This window comes from Pangasianodon hypophthalmus, chromosome 1 (assembly GCF_027358585.1).
Source record: "Pangasianodon hypophthalmus isolate fPanHyp1 chromosome 1, fPanHyp1.pri, whole genome shotgun sequence".
NCBI lineage: Eukaryota > Metazoa > Chordata > Actinopteri > Siluriformes > Pangasiidae > Pangasianodon > Pangasianodon hypophthalmus.
In genome coordinates this window covers 25,402,685-25,417,713 of record NC_069710.1, presented here as the reverse complement: position 1 = coordinate 25,417,713, position 15,029 = coordinate 25,402,685, and the positions used below count along the sequence as shown (strand labels likewise).

Here is a 15,029-nt window from a genome sequence, read left to right as displayed (position 1 = left end):
GCGTATAAAAAAATCAAAGATAAAGTGTATTAATGAAACCATATGCAATCATTATTTAATTAGCTACCAAACTGTAGAGAGTACAGTACTGAAAATATTTAAAATTTTATAAATATTTTCCTTCCTCTTTAGTCAATAGAGTTCAAGCCTAAACCTGCAGCAAAACCTTTTGAGTGGTGAATCACTATATTATGGTTTAGTCCATGATTAGCCTTAACCTGTAATTGGGTATGTTTATGATTCAGCTATAGTCTTTTTCTTTGTTTGCTTTATGTGCTTGTTTTATTGTTATTTTTTATTGTATCTAGGTATAGAAATTTTTTGCACAGTAAGACAGGAGCTACTGTTTGTTGCATCTCAGTGCTTGGTTTATGTGTGGGTAGATACAGGAAGTGGTCTGGGCTAACTTGTAGCACTGTGTATTTTTCGTCTTGTTCCTGCAGTACATGGGTTGTGTGGAGGTGCTGCAGTCAATGAGGGCACTGGACTTCAACACCAGAACTCAGGTTACCAGGTAAAACTCACACTCACACACACATTCACGTGAATGTGTATTTTCTGTCAAAGGCATTAGGTTCGTTACATGCATATCAGTGCAGACACACTGCTAATATGGTGGATACAAGGCTCTCCTTTAATTAAATATTAATCTCCTGCTCTCATATGCCTCTCCTCTCATGTTGTGGTCAGGGATGGAGGGGGAGGGATCATGACAGAGAGAAAGTGAGAGAGACATCTTTCCCTTCTTTCACTTCTCTTTTTATATCCTCTACTGAATGGATGTGTGTGTTTTCAAAAGAGAGGAGAGAGGAGGCATTTGAATGCCATCATCCCTGCCTTGCTGCCACATACTCTTATTATAGAAGCATCTGGAAGCCTCTGGAATCCTTGTGGTTTCTCCCATTTTGTTTAGTTGTCCTACCATTCCAGTGCTATTTGTACAGATCTATAGTTTGTGTGTCTGGTTACAAAGAACTACTTACTGAATAAACCAGGCTATTTTAAAATGCAAACATGATCCTGTTTTCAAATTGTTTGCTTTATTTAGATGGAAGGATAATACGTGTGTGTGTGGGTGTGTGTGGGGGGGTGGGTGTGGGTGTGTGTGTGTAAGAGATCTAATCTAATATTGTGCAAGAGTGTGAAATCTGGGAATGGAAAAAAAAAAACCATGATGGAAACCCATGTCTAATAATCTGATTATCTCTCTCACACACACACTCACACACACATGCAGTAACTCTGCATTCTGTGTGTTTCAGGGAGGCAATCTCAGTGGTGTGTGAGGCAGTACCAGGTGCCAAAGGAGCTCAACGCAGGAGGAAGGTATTCAGCGCTAAACTAATATTCACCCAGCATTTAATCACTGTTCACGTCTCTCCAGTGTTTTGATACAGCAGCCGATTCACACACTGTCTCTAAGTATTAGACTACAGTGTTAGACAAGACTTTAAGGCAGAAACATGTCCATTGGGGTTATAAAATACTTGTAGCAGGATTACATCATTAAAAAGGCAAAAGGCACATAGCTTGTCCATTACAATTGGACAGAAAAAAGGAACAAGGTGCATCACAGATAGATATGTAAAAGAAGGCAGTTGTATTGTCAATGAATGCAAAGTTACGACACACAGAGTGTGCAGAACCGCACATACACACACTAAAGAATCCTGCTCCACAGTATGCTTATGTTGTCTGGTGATTATTCTACCTGATTTTGTATCTGTTTCTGTGCTCTGTTTGGAGTATGTTCTCAGGGAGAGTCTATTTGTCTGTCATTTTTATAGCACTGACTGCTACATTTTTGTGGTGTTTGGGTCAAACTGACCCTGTCTATATCCAGACAGAAAAAGCATGTGAGAGAAAAGAGCCAGAATGTGATCCAGACACTCCCAGAGTAATCTCTGCAGCTGTTCTTTCGTTCTTTTGCTCTGACTGTGTGCAATTTACCAGCATTAACATTTTTTAAAAGTTATTACAGTACATCACACATTTTAATTCATTTATGGTTACATTTAAAGTTGTGTAACTTATATGATAACAGCTATAAACAGTCATTTCAACAGCTTCTCTTTTTCTTTATCTTGAAGTTAAAAAAAAAATGCAGCTTGTCATCTTGACTAGAACTCGCAAAACGCAAAGCTCTCCATCCTCGAGACTTTCGCTTAGATACAGTTTTACCTCTAACTGTTATAAAGCACTGACACTAGAGACGCCTTCCAAAAATACACAAAAGAGGTCTCCTCACTGAAAACTTTTGCAATTAAATCTGTTTATGTAGAGCATCTGCCATACAAGTCCCTGTGCACATTGTTACTATAGAAACAATAAAGTTTTAGAGCGATCATATTAATCTGAACCTTGCAGCTGCAACACTGTAAGTGTTAGATTCATGCTGTTCTAGAAGATGAATCAACACCTGAACAAGAGAATCGAGTGCTGCGGTCTAAGTGTTAATAGTGTGACATAGCAGTATGGCAAATATTCTTCATCTGTATGATCATTTTTCTTTCTCTCTCTTTGTGACTCTGTCTGTATCTGTCTCCAGCCTACATCTCGGTGTCTGACCTCTATCCTAGGAAAGAGTAACCTCCGGTTTGCTGGAATGACAATCAACCTCACCGTGTCAACGAACAGCTTAAACCTACTGACAACCGACTGCAAACAGGTCAGACAGCAGTCAAAGAAAAATAAGATGGTGAATGCCAGCTAAGGTGGGCCCTACCAGTACCAACACCAGTTTTCTCTCTCCAGGCTATGATAAAATTAAAAAATAAAAAAACTCTAAATATGATAAGCCCTTAATTTGTGTGTTATGATTGGAAGGCCGGCCTCTAAGTAGGCAGCATTTTTGCGCAGTATTTGCATCCTCATGGGCAAAGGCCTGTCCCAAACAGATGCCAGCTGCCCACTTAGGTGGTTTATTTATGGTCTTATTTAAAGGTAGTATTACAAGTACTCTGACTGTGTTGATTATCAAATTTGCAATCCCTTTTTAAGTGGAAAAAAACAGGACTGTAATTCCCATAATTTTGACTTTGTGGAGTATGCCTTGGAGCAAGTTTGGCAGGTTTCATACATTGTCAATGTTTGTGTGGATCGCCATGAATGTAGCCTCACCATTTCCACACTGAAGCAGGCACACATTCACTCCCAGGCTCATGAGCAATTACCTGAGGCTCAGATTAGTTTAGCAGTGAGACAGAAGCTGATTGAATGTCTGTAGTGTCTCACTTGCCTGTTGTGAATCATTGGTATAAATGGATGCATCTGATCCATAATGTCTGCTATTTTAAACCCCAGACTCCCTGCATACTCATTGTGCCCTCTCTTTTTTCCTTCTCATGTCTCTATATTGCCACTTTCACCTCTCACACTTCTTTTCTTTTTTTTTTTTTTTTTATTACCATCACCCCATATTTTCTCTTTCCATTCGTCTTTATCTTTTTGTCTCCCTGCAGATTATCGCCAACCATCACATGCAGTCCATCTCTTTTGCATCGGGAGGAGATCCAGTGAGTCCCACATCCTTCAGTCTTGTATTTTTTTTTTCCCGTGTCCATCTTTCTCTCCTGCATCTTATATTTCTCCTCCTTTACCTATTCTGCTCTCCTCTCCTGTCCTGTGGTTTGAGCTCATCCCTTCTCGTTCATGTGTAGTTTCTCTCCCCCTAGTGATGAGTAGATTCTCCTGCAACTCAGTTAACTTTCCTCACTTTCTTCAGACTTTTGCCTTCTTCTTTTTATTCAAACTTTCTGCAAACTAAAGCTATCTAACCATAGAGTAAATCCTCGCCTCGCTTCCTCTCTTGTTTGTAGGATACGGCAGAATATGTAGCCTATGTAGCCAAAGACCCTGTCAACCAGAGAGGTAAGCCTAAACTGTTACTTGGGAATATTTCATCTCTAATTTATTTAATGCATATTGGCAGTTTTGCAGCTGTACCCCACAGACAACCAAAAAAGCAAAAATCAAAATATTTGTCTTGTATACCTGTTTTTTTTTTTTCTATTGTCTGGATCTGGATATTACACTCATAGCTCGCAAGTATCATACATGCTATTGCGTATTGTATTGTCTTGATCCTGCCATGATGCATCCTGACTTCCTGTGTGGTAGCATGTCACATCCTGGAGTGTTCTGAGGGCTTGGCTCAGGAAGTGATCAGCACCATTGGACAGGCCTTTGAGCTGCGTTTCAAGCAGTATCTGAAGAACCCCCCTAAACTTGTCACCCCACATGACAGGTGTGTGTGCATGTGAGTGTGCGTGTGCTTGCATGCCCGTGTGTGTGTGTGCATGCGTTTGTAAGCACAACATTGCTCTGTGTTGCAGAGATGGATAGTATACTGTATATTCACACAAGCCTTTCTTTATGTAACCCGGAAATACACACAGTGAATAGTGTCATTGTCTATTGAAGGCACTGAACTATCCTCAGGGAATCCAATTGGATCTTATTATTATTATTATTATTATTATTATTATTATTATAATTATTATTATTATTATTGGAGTATGTTTTACTGCAGAGTTTACTTAACCCAATGGCTAGGCAAACACGGAGACCAAAAGCAGTTTAGCAGACAGAAATGAGTGTTAGTCCTGTGTGCAATTCATAAAAGAATCTCTTTCTCTCTCTATTTCTCTCTCTGTTTTTCTTTCTCTCTTTCTCTCTTTCCCTCTCTCTCTCTCTCTCTCTCTCTGTCCCAGGATGGCTCCTTTTGATGGCTCAGCATGGGAGGAGGAAGAAGAGGACTTAGCTCCTCCCCCTGAAGTTCCATACTATAATAACTTTCCCGGGAAACAGCCACCCCCAGGAGGCCTGGTGGACATGAGAACTCGTCCTGGACACAGCACAGGAGCCACACTAGTGAGACTTTCTGACCTGTTGGGTGTCTGTCTGGGTTTTCTTTTGCATGTTGTAGACTATGAGAGTTACTATAATTCAGTTAACAGCGATACACAGGCTACAAATTCCATCTGGGGCAGGAAAAAAAAAAAAAAACATTTCTGCACTGCACATATGTCTACACATAACCATGAAAGTCACAAAACCCAAAACATTAAAACAGACATCTTTTTAATTAAAAGAAAAGACTTTTCCTAGTGGAACCTTACACAGTGTGCAGCTGACTGTAGTTGGCTTCAACTATTCTGAAATATTTCCAGACTGCTGAAGTACACTTGGCCTGTTTCTATATTGTCTATCTCACTGTCTTTTTTTCCACTGCCCCACCTACTTAACAGCTCCCAACAGTGGTGACTAGTGTGAATGTATTAGTCTACTTATTAGTGTGTGCTGCTCCCAACACTTACAGTACTTTTCCACCAGACACTGTCCATTACCAAATTACCCGCAGCCCAATTCACTGGTAATGCAAAATTTGGTGACCTTTTTTTATCAGGGTACCAACAGTATTGAACAGGGACTTATAGGTGGAGCTAGAAAAAAAATCATCAAAGCAACGTTTATAGAATTTTCTAGAACCTCCAGAGAAGTCCTGTTTTCACAGGTACCGGTATGTGATGGAAAATGGACATAGATACTTGACCAGGCCACACATAGTTCAGGATTCAGATTACATAAGTGCACTGTGTCGTACAACACTGTGAGGTGGAAATGAGCTATTATTCTAGTAGCTAAAATAATAAATTTGACTTTATATGGAAACAATGTAGCCTGAACATGATTACAGCTAGAAGACAAATTAGTAGTGCTCATGATTATTCATGATAATTATTGCAAGAAAGAGATATGTCATATATAAAATGATGATAAACATATGCACACTAATATGCTGTTTCTTTCTGTGTTTGCAGCCCTATGGCCAGCCTGGAATAAATGACATCCATAAGCAACCTCTGCCTCCACTACCAGGTCAGTATCTGTTGCAGTATCTGTGTTTTGTCACTATTGCCATCAGTGCCCTCTAATGCTCCCTATGCTCACAGCATTGCTCTGAAGGTCACTGCTCTAATGACTGCTACCACTAATGACTACTTTCTCTCTCTTCACATCTTACTCAGTGGGAGCAAAAGAAGGTGGCCTGTTTGATGACCCCTCTTATGTCAATGTGGATAAATCCCGCCCCCAAGTGGCTGCGGCTAATGGCAGTGCTCACAGAGATGCTTTTGACATGAGTGAGTAAAACTCTAAGCTTCCAGCGTGCCTGGACCATGTAGTTTTACTTTATAAAACATTCATCAGTGGGATCTGTTGTACTTATTGTGAATGGTGTTTATACCACAGCACTGTTGAATTCTCAAATCTGATCTGGTCAAAAGATATTGATTAATTTACTCTGACAGTTTTGACTGGAATACAAATCACAGGTTTATATTAATGCACTAATTCTAATACATTATCATTTCTATAGCAGCAACTAATTCACAGGGACTTGTATGGCAGATGCACCATATAATCTAAGAATAAAAGGTAATAAATGCTAATAAACAGGTTAAAAGTTTTTTGTTGTTTAGCAAAACAAAGCAGCTAATCACTGATATAGTGAACCTTTCTGTTAGGAGACATTTATTTAACATTTTTGGAAGGAGTCTCAGGTGTTAGCGATTTGTGTAAAAGTTCCCACAATGGGAGAGTCTTCAGGACGGAGTATTTTGCGCTTTTTTTTTTTTTTGAGAGGCTGGTGAGAGAATGACTGTTCAGAGCTGCTAAAATGAGTGAAAGCAGGAACTTACTTTTCTCACGGCCATTCCACAACATTAAGTGTAACTATAAACGATTAAGTGTGAGGTGTCGAATAAATTTAGAAATTGAAAGCACTGGCAAATTGCTGCGGTATAAGAGGAATAAACCATTCCAGGACATGCTGTTACAGGAAAATAAGGGTGGTAACAATAACTCCACTTCATCACATCACACCATCGTTCATTGTTTATTTATAAATGCACACCCCGTCATGTTTTATTGTTTACATATTATCCATATCTACAGAGCCATTTGATGATGCCCTCAGTGTGTCGGGCACAGTGCCTCTGGCTCAGCAGCTGCAGAGTGAGCCCTGGTTTCATGGTCCCCTGAGCCGCAAGAAGGCTGAGAAGCTGCTGAGCAAAGACGGTGACTTTCTGGTGCGCGAGTCGGGTACCACGCCAGGCCAGTACGTGCTCACAGGCCAGCAGGGAGGCCAGCCCAAACACCTGCTTCTGGTGGACCCGGAGGGAGTGGTGAGAATGAGGGATAAAGGAGGGTCATGTGGCAGCTGGAGAGGGAATGAGTTGGGGGTGGGGAAGTGATGATTATCTTGCAGAGCTTTTGTGTATTCATTAGAAGCCATGTAATGATGATGGGTTATGTGACATATTTGCAAAATTTAACGCATAAAGGATTGGTATTGTGGATGTAGTTACTATATCAGTGACTCTGGCTGTTTTGATTTCTGTCTCATGCTCCCTCTCTTGTCTCTCTTCGTAGGTTCGTACCAAAGACCATCGCTTCGAAAGCGTCAGTCACCTGATCAGTTATCACATGGACAATCGACTGCCAATCGTATCTGCCGGAAGTGAGGTGTGCCTGCAGCAGCCAGTGGAACGCAGAGCCTAAGTGTCACACACACTGTTCTTCTTCTGCCATGGTGTCTCCTTCCTTCTCAAACTCCTGTAATTACACTTTTCCAGAGATTGTCTCACTTTTTGCAGAGAAGATGAGCAACAAAAATAAGTATCAAAATTGAGCTCTGTACTTTGTCAATTCATAATGAGGCTTGGAAGTGATGCGATCATTGGACTCATGGACCAAGAGAAATTCACAGCCATCAGATTAAGCTGAAGAATAAAAGCGAGACTCCAGTGGGGAAAATGAGCCAAAAAAGAAAATCCAACAGACTGGTGTAGGATAGTTATGGTGTAATGTGATGTCACTTCCCCTACAAAATGGAATGTGTGATTTAAGCCTGAGATGTCTGGGCATTCAAGGGTTCAGCTGAAATATCCCTCAGTAACACTCCAAAGAGGACAGAAGAGAAGTGAAGTGAATCAGAGACTCGAAAGACTGGTAGTTTGGTTTCATTCATTCATTCTCAGAGCGTTAGTTTGTAAAGCCTGATCATGTAGAATCTTTGCGTACAGCTCTGACACGTAGACATATATTACAGTAGTGGGAACTCATTCAACCACTTGATTTAGTCGATTCATTTGAATTAATATATTCTTCAGAATAAACAAGATCCAACAGGTAGACCACTTCTAAGCACCTACTTGGAATTGTGTTTGAAATCTGCCCTAGTGGTTCCTATAAATCTCCCATTTAACATTTGGGAGTATTTCAAGGCCACATATCATTCTATATGCAAAGAGGAATAGATTATTTACTGTAGATTATAGATATAATGAAGTTAAAAAAGAGCACCAGATGTAAACAAAAAAAGAGAGACCTATTTACTTTCATCGAAATGATGAACCCACCAAGGAGCAGAGATCAGGATCGAAAGAAACACAACACACATCCAGAACCCTGCAATCTGGAAAGAATGGACTTGATGAAAGAGGCTGAGAGTGATAGACTGTATACAGAGTTGCTCCAAGCTTATCAGGACTCAAAAAGGGGAAAATAAATTCAATCCTCGCCATATCGCATCTTAAAGAGATAGTCATATCCTGTTGTGGTGATGTCATCTTCGAGAGCACCTGTATCGTGAACTTTTTTTTTTTTTTAAGCTGTATATTTCACTTTTTTATCTGTGTTCACCTTGACAATCAGTCTCCATGTGTAGTTGAGTTGAAGTTTAAAAATGATGAGACTCAAAAAGAGTGAGGAGACATAAAGGTTAAAAAAAAAAAGATAGGGATGCTAAAATGAATTAAAATATTACATCCTGTTGCATACAATGCACATTTCTGAACTAGAGTAACATGCAATTAAAATGAAATGTTTTATCACCTCTGCCCTATAATCAAGACACACACACACTCCAACTTTTCCTGTTTTTATGTTCCTGTTTGAATTGTGCCTTTTCACTCAACAAAGCCACATCATTAGGATGCAGTAGAAGTAAAGATGAAAAATCAAGAACTTCACTGTTGTTCAGAGTTCATAACATTTTCTTGCCAAAATTCCTACACAAGTGTAGTGTGGATTGGTCCAGGTTTTAGTTGATGGCAGTCTTAGTTGTTTTCTTGCACATTCGCTTAATCCTGCTGGTAAATAGTGCTCATGTTTTAGTGCTGTGCTGTGGCTTAATGAAAACTTCTAGATATTGTTTTATTGTTTCTTGCTTGTGATATAGTTTTCCACTGCTTGTGCAGAAATGGCTTACGAGCATCATAAAATGTACATAAATATCACATATCACAATGTTCATAATTCTTGTAAGCTCAACCAAGACCCCGACTGGATAAGGCCAGACAGCCCTGTTATGAATGTCAGCTTTGATTGAAGAAGCAAGAACCCAATTAAAATGATGATAGTGAGTTTTCTTTCTTTCTTATGGATTTACTAAAGCATCTGTTAACTGCAGGGTTTGAATTTATCTCCAAATGTACCACTCAAGTGCAAAGATTTCTGTAATTGGAAACATGATATCATCATAATTAGTTGGAGTTGATCTGTTCTAGACCCAGTTTGGGTAATATTAGACCTTTGGCATTGATGTGTAGGGCAGGCAGATTCTTGTCTGTGGCTCAGTTTGCTGTCTTAAATTATTTGAGTTCTTCACTCTGTGGGTGTGGTCAAAAAAGTGACTGGTGCAGTGCCAAGTGCGTTCTACCCAGGTGTGTGGGTGTGATAGAAAGTCCCGGAAAACACTGGCCTGCTCTGCCTCACTGACTCCTCCTCACTTGTTGCATGGAAACCCTCTGCAGTCTTTGTGTTATAGTGACAATGGTTTCTTTTTGTGTGTGTGTGTGTGTGCTCGCCTTATGACTGTGTTTTTTTTTTGTTTGTTTTTTGCATTTTCAAGGCCAAAGGTTTATTTGCCTTACCAGCACAAGACTTGTTTTTTATGTTGCCTTTTCTTCTTGATTTATTTTAATATGCCTTTAATGTTCTTTTTTTGGGGGAAAATACATGTTTACATATGTATCTGGAACTATAGATTGCATATATAAATGCATTATCAGACGATTCAGATGTTGAGTGTGTTTTATATCCTTTTAAATCTAAGTTCTTCACATTTCACATGATTTACAGTATGTGCATACAGTACATTATTCTGCTATTACTATGTCTCAAACTGTCAATTCCAAAATTACTGGCACCCTTCATGAGAATGGGCACAAATCTGGGCAAATATTGTAAAAAACATTTATTACACAATGATTTTTCCACTGCAGTATTATGGGAAAACTATTTACCTTTTACTATAACACAAATCCTCCTAATGAAGACATTCTTTGTTAAACAGTAGTATTTTAGGCCTCCCAGATGAATATTTATAATAAATGATCAACACCTACAATATACTTTAGACAATAGAGAGTAAGTGTTATTTAATTTCCTCCAGGAAAAGCTACATCAAATATTAATTCTTAGGGTGCCAATGATTTTGAAACGGGTCTGAAAAAATCTCTCCTTTCATGTTTGCTTTTGCCCATTTTCATGAAGGGGGCCAATAATGCTGGAGTTGATTGCATAAATTTGCTGTTCCCCTATGCATACGGTTAACATTTTCTTCCGTTTTAAACATCCTCCTGAAATAGGAAGGACAGAACAATGTGACTGTTCAAAGCTTTTGCACTAGTCATGAAATTGATGCAGTGGACGTGCCACTGATGCCCGTAAATGGCTTCCTAAATCACATTAGAACAAAAGGCACCAGTTCCAGTGGGGGCAGAAAGGACCAATCAGGTGTTTGCGTTAATGTTTTGAGAAAAGCATTCAGGAGCTTTTCCCAGAACAAAAGATGAACTAAAGGTGCACAATAGGGAGATTAAAGGTTTAATGATTGTACAATATAATGTCAGAGAATAGTAGAAAGTGCATGGTACACTGGTATGTTCCAGAGCTGAATATAACATATAGAGGCAGAAAAAGTACTGTGATCACTCAGGGACTGTGTGTGTAGATCGCAGCATCTACTGAGAGGGTAGAAGAAAGAAAATAACACATTTTGGCCTCCCTTAAGCCCTTTACAGCATCATACTGGGGAACTTTATCACACAAGATCGAACACAAGCCCACGCTACCTTTCGCAACATTCTTGCTCGTTTTTTCAGTCATCCCTTCCAGCCTTCAGCGGGGAATCAGCACAAGATGCATCCTCAGCGCCCCCTGGCGCAGGCTGTGCCTCCCACACTGGGCCAGAATCTGAGAGACCTGGCATATGGCTTTGGCCGTGGTAAGAACTTGCTGGGAAGGAACATCGCCTACGGGGTTATCCAATCTCTGAAAGAGTGTCTTTACTTCCTGCTCTGCTGCTGGTGCATAAAAGAGATCCTGGACTGAAACAAAGGAAAGAGAATCCAAGGTGATATGAAAAAGTGAGGGCTTTGTTTTTCTTCTTTTATTCCTTGCCTCTTAATAGCATTGGTTTTTTTTGTGTTGTTTTGGTTGTAGCTTAAGGTTCTACTTGTCTAGAAAGGGACCACTGATATATGTTTCTACACAGAACCCTTTAGAAATGGGGTCCTTCCAGTGAGACAAGCCAAAGAACCCACTGGGGTTATAAAATTGAAACTTTTTCCTAAGAGTAAACAAATTACATATTTTTCTTGTAATAGTTCTTTAACAAAATAAAATGAGGTTGTGGCTGTGCCACTAGATGGAGCTCTAGTAAAATAAAGACAGATTGTTTTGGGGGAGAAAAGTATTTTGTAGCCTGCCAGTAAGAGCAGATAAATTTCTGAGAGTTGAAAGGCCAGGACTACCATAGAGCCACTTCAGGGCTTTTGATACAAGACCCTTATCCCACAATTGCTCTGCTCTGTGCTTTGACTGTAACTCTGCTTCTCCTGAGCTGTTCAGATGCATTAGATAAAAATGTTGCTAGCTAAATGAAGGTAAATGTACAAATTGAGCTGTGTGGCTGTATTTGCCCCCTCTCTTTGCTTCTTTTCCAGTGTCCCTGATTGAAGTGGCATGTTCCCAGCACTGTTCAGCAGACCCATCAAGGATAACTGACTTGTCATAGCTGTGACAAAAGAGGCCTTTGACCATGACATAAAGAGAAACCACTGTATGTTATGTGTACAACTCCAAATGCAATAAAGTTTGGGTTTGTGCTAAAGAAACAATGGGAATTATCTAGCAAACAACAGGAAACCCTGAGATGTGCCCAGTTTGGTCATCTGCCAATTCCCACCCACCTAATAGCGCTATCAGTATCATCTGACAGCTACCAACCAGGGATGGTGAAGGCTAACATGCTCCATCTGAGACATGTGAAACCAGCCAAATGCATCATTTCAATCTCCTGCTCATGTTGTATCATAGGGCAACGTATCACACTCAGAGGAAAGTACTATCTAACCTCTTCCACACACATGAGCTCACGGACGCTTGTGATTGTCTAGTGTTGCTGTGATTGACAGAAGAGAGTAAGTCTCCCAACCAGAGAGCACAGCCACTTTCCCTTAGCTCCCAGCAACAGATAGCTTTGGTATCGTCGGGATTCAAACTTCCTAACTCCTGATGAAAGCATTATGTTTTAAAAAATAAAAGAGCAAGAGCACAGCTTGGTCAGTCATTCATTTACTCATTGCTTTTATCTCCTGTCAAAAAAACACTGTCATAACACATATGCAAAGCACACATACTGTCATAAACCATAACACATGACACAATATTAATGTAGGGGTACATAACAGATAGGGCAAATTCTTTTCTGTTGCTCCCCTCAGGAGCTGCCCTTTACACTGTTTACCACTATCACTAGCTCAGAAAAAATATTACTCTTTAATGACCATTTTGATGACTACCCTTCTTAAGCACCAATTTTACCATTAGCAAACAAAAATATCATGTGTAAATATTATGACTCATACTGATTTAGAATATAGCTTTAGTTGTGCTAAAAAGCCTTACGGTAAAACCTAATACCATTCTCAATCGTACAATTTTAATTTCAGTTATTTAAATTCATGGTTTCTATTTAACCAGACAGCATGTTAATAATAAATATTTAATTATTTATTCTAAAATAAATACAAAGCCAATAACCAAACCAACAGTTGCTTATTACATTATTCACACTTCTGCCATCTGAAATCTAGTAACAGTAAGATAGACTAATATAATGAAAAATACTCTACTAGTATTTATAGCATATCTCATGTATTATATCAGGGTTATTGGCTTAATCCAGAGCAATGCAAAAGCGATCTGAAGTTTACACAGAATGGTGCTAAAAACGGAAAGCAACCAGCGAGCAGCAGTTCTGTGAGCATACACACCTTGTTGATGAGAGCGGTCACAGGAAAACACACATTACCCCCCTTTACAACCATGAAAAGCAGAACAGCAACTCACCATGTGCAACAAGTTGCAGAATGGCTAGACGTTCACGTCAGGTTCCACTCCTGTCTGCCAAGAACAGGAATCTGAGGCAACAGTGGACGCAGGTTAATGAAACTGGACAGATGAAGATTGGAAAAAGACCAGGTGATGTTTTTGTTTTTCACATCATTCTGTGTATATGATAGAGATTGTTGTGTTTGAATATCCAAGGAAATCAGCAGCCCATCTGGCACCAGCAACCATGCCATGGTCAAAGTCACATAAGTTCCTCATTCTGATATTTGATGTGAATATTAACAGAAGTTCTTGACCTGTATCTGCATGCTTTTATAAACTGTGCTGCTTAATAATTGCATGTATCACCAGGTGTACAGATGTTTGTTATAAAGTGGATGGTAAGTGTACATGAAGAGTATGTCTATGAGGAATATCAGACAGTATGTCCAAAAGTATAAACACACATTTTTGTAACATTCTCACAATCTCAGATATTAACTCCATTCTTATAAAGACATCAGTTAGAAAAGCCTTCTCTGTGGTCTGCCTCTCTCTGTCTGTCTCAGTAAGCCATGCTGCTAGGGCTCTCCCTCGGCTCCTCCTGCTCCCTCTTTTACAATGAAAAACCCCATCTCTTTATACCCAATACTTTCACTCATCTCATGAACATATGTTTCAGATTCCAGTAAATGGAACATTTTTTCCCACTCTATTGAACTTCAAGGTTTGAAGCCATGCCTCAGCTTCTGGGTACTACGAACAGAAAAAGCGTCAGTGCTGCAATATTACGGATTGAGACCTCAAGGAGAACCCACAGAGGGGAAAGTCTGTTAAAGATGGCAGCCTTTTAAGAATAGTTAGTCATTTATTTAATTAAAAAAGCAATTTCTCTGGACAGCAATATTGGCACACAGCCTGCCACACCTTTGTGCTGTGATTTTTATCCTTTATTCTTTTACCTTGTTTAATATTAAAACTTTCAAACGTTTTGCATCCAGGGACCCATTTAACTGTAAAATAAATTATACGAAGCCCCTCTGATCATAATAAAACATTCAGATATTACGCTTATTATTTAAATGTGCACAATAATGTTTTGGCTATTTATTGCATACAGCTTTTTATTCCTGAATAAAAATTTCCACTGAGAGAACACATTAGGTCCAAGATGACATTACTTACATGCCTATTTGCTTTTGAGTTATTGAGGTATTGGGAAAATGACCAGTCAAACAGACTAATACCTACAGTATAATAATAATAATAATAATAATAATAATAATAATAATAATAATAATAATGCCCAACACTGATTTCCAACACTGTAACAAAGTAAAAAAAATAAAATAAAATCATGGACCCCCTCATGGCTATGCTTCACAGACCCCGCTTTGAGATCAATGGCCTTGAGAATGTAAAACCAATATGGCACACTAATGCAATTCAGCAACCGCCTGGGTCCGAGCTGTCTGATAAAATGGGATGAGGAAGGAGAGACTCTCACACTATGGTTTGCTCTGAGTGGCACATGTATGGATAATAGGAGTGAGAACATACAGGAAGACCATATGAGCCTCATAAGCACATGGTGCAATTAGCGATCAGTGGTCTGTGCTAACAGT

General features: G+C 39.4%; 2 protein-coding genes across 8 annotated transcripts in view; both read left to right on the top strand.

The window, feature by feature from the left end:
* shc1 (SHC (Src homology 2 domain containing) transforming protein 1) overlaps nt 1-10,080 on the top strand; it is a 37,214-nt gene extending 27,134 nt beyond the window's left edge. For 5 of the 6 annotated variants that reach the window (XM_053233785.1, XM_026939919.3, XM_026939920.3 and 2 more), the window contains 11 exons: nt 444-514; nt 1,263-1,326; nt 2,549-2,668; nt 3,462-3,515; nt 3,819-3,870; nt 4,120-4,246; nt 4,713-4,872; nt 5,823-5,880; nt 6,030-6,143; nt 6,958-7,187; nt 7,435-10,080. In XM_053233785.1, the coding sequence (XP_053089760.1) occupies nt 444-514; nt 1,263-1,326; nt 2,549-2,668; nt 3,462-3,515; nt 3,819-3,870; nt 4,120-4,246; nt 4,713-4,872; nt 5,823-5,880; nt 6,030-6,143; nt 6,958-7,187; nt 7,435-7,563 (1,179 nt within the window). In that variant the 3' untranslated portion in view covers nt 7,564-10,080. The remainder of the gene's footprint in view (nt 1-443; nt 515-1,262; nt 1,327-2,548; nt 2,669-3,461; nt 3,516-3,818; nt 3,871-4,119; nt 4,247-4,712; nt 4,873-5,822; nt 5,881-6,029; nt 6,144-6,957; nt 7,188-7,434) is intronic. The other variant, XM_053233780.1, reaches the window with a different exon arrangement.
* A 1,087-nt stretch (nt 10,081-11,167) lies between these two features.
* On the top strand, nt 11,168-13,415 carry lenep (lens epithelial protein). Of its 2 annotated transcripts, none has more exons than XM_034307365.2 (2): nt 11,168-11,422; nt 12,015-13,415. In XM_034307365.2, the coding sequence occupies exon 1, from the start codon at nt 11,209-11,211 to the stop codon at nt 11,398-11,400; it is 192 nt and encodes a 63-aa protein (XP_034163256.1). In that variant the 5' UTR covers nt 11,168-11,208; the 3' UTR covers nt 11,401-11,422; nt 12,015-13,415. The 2 variants fall into 2 exon arrangements, with proteins under 2 accessions (XP_034163256.1, XP_026796061.1); XM_026940260.3 differs by having other exon boundaries at nt 11,168-11,435.
* Nucleotides 13,416-15,029: the final 1,614 nt, after the last annotated feature.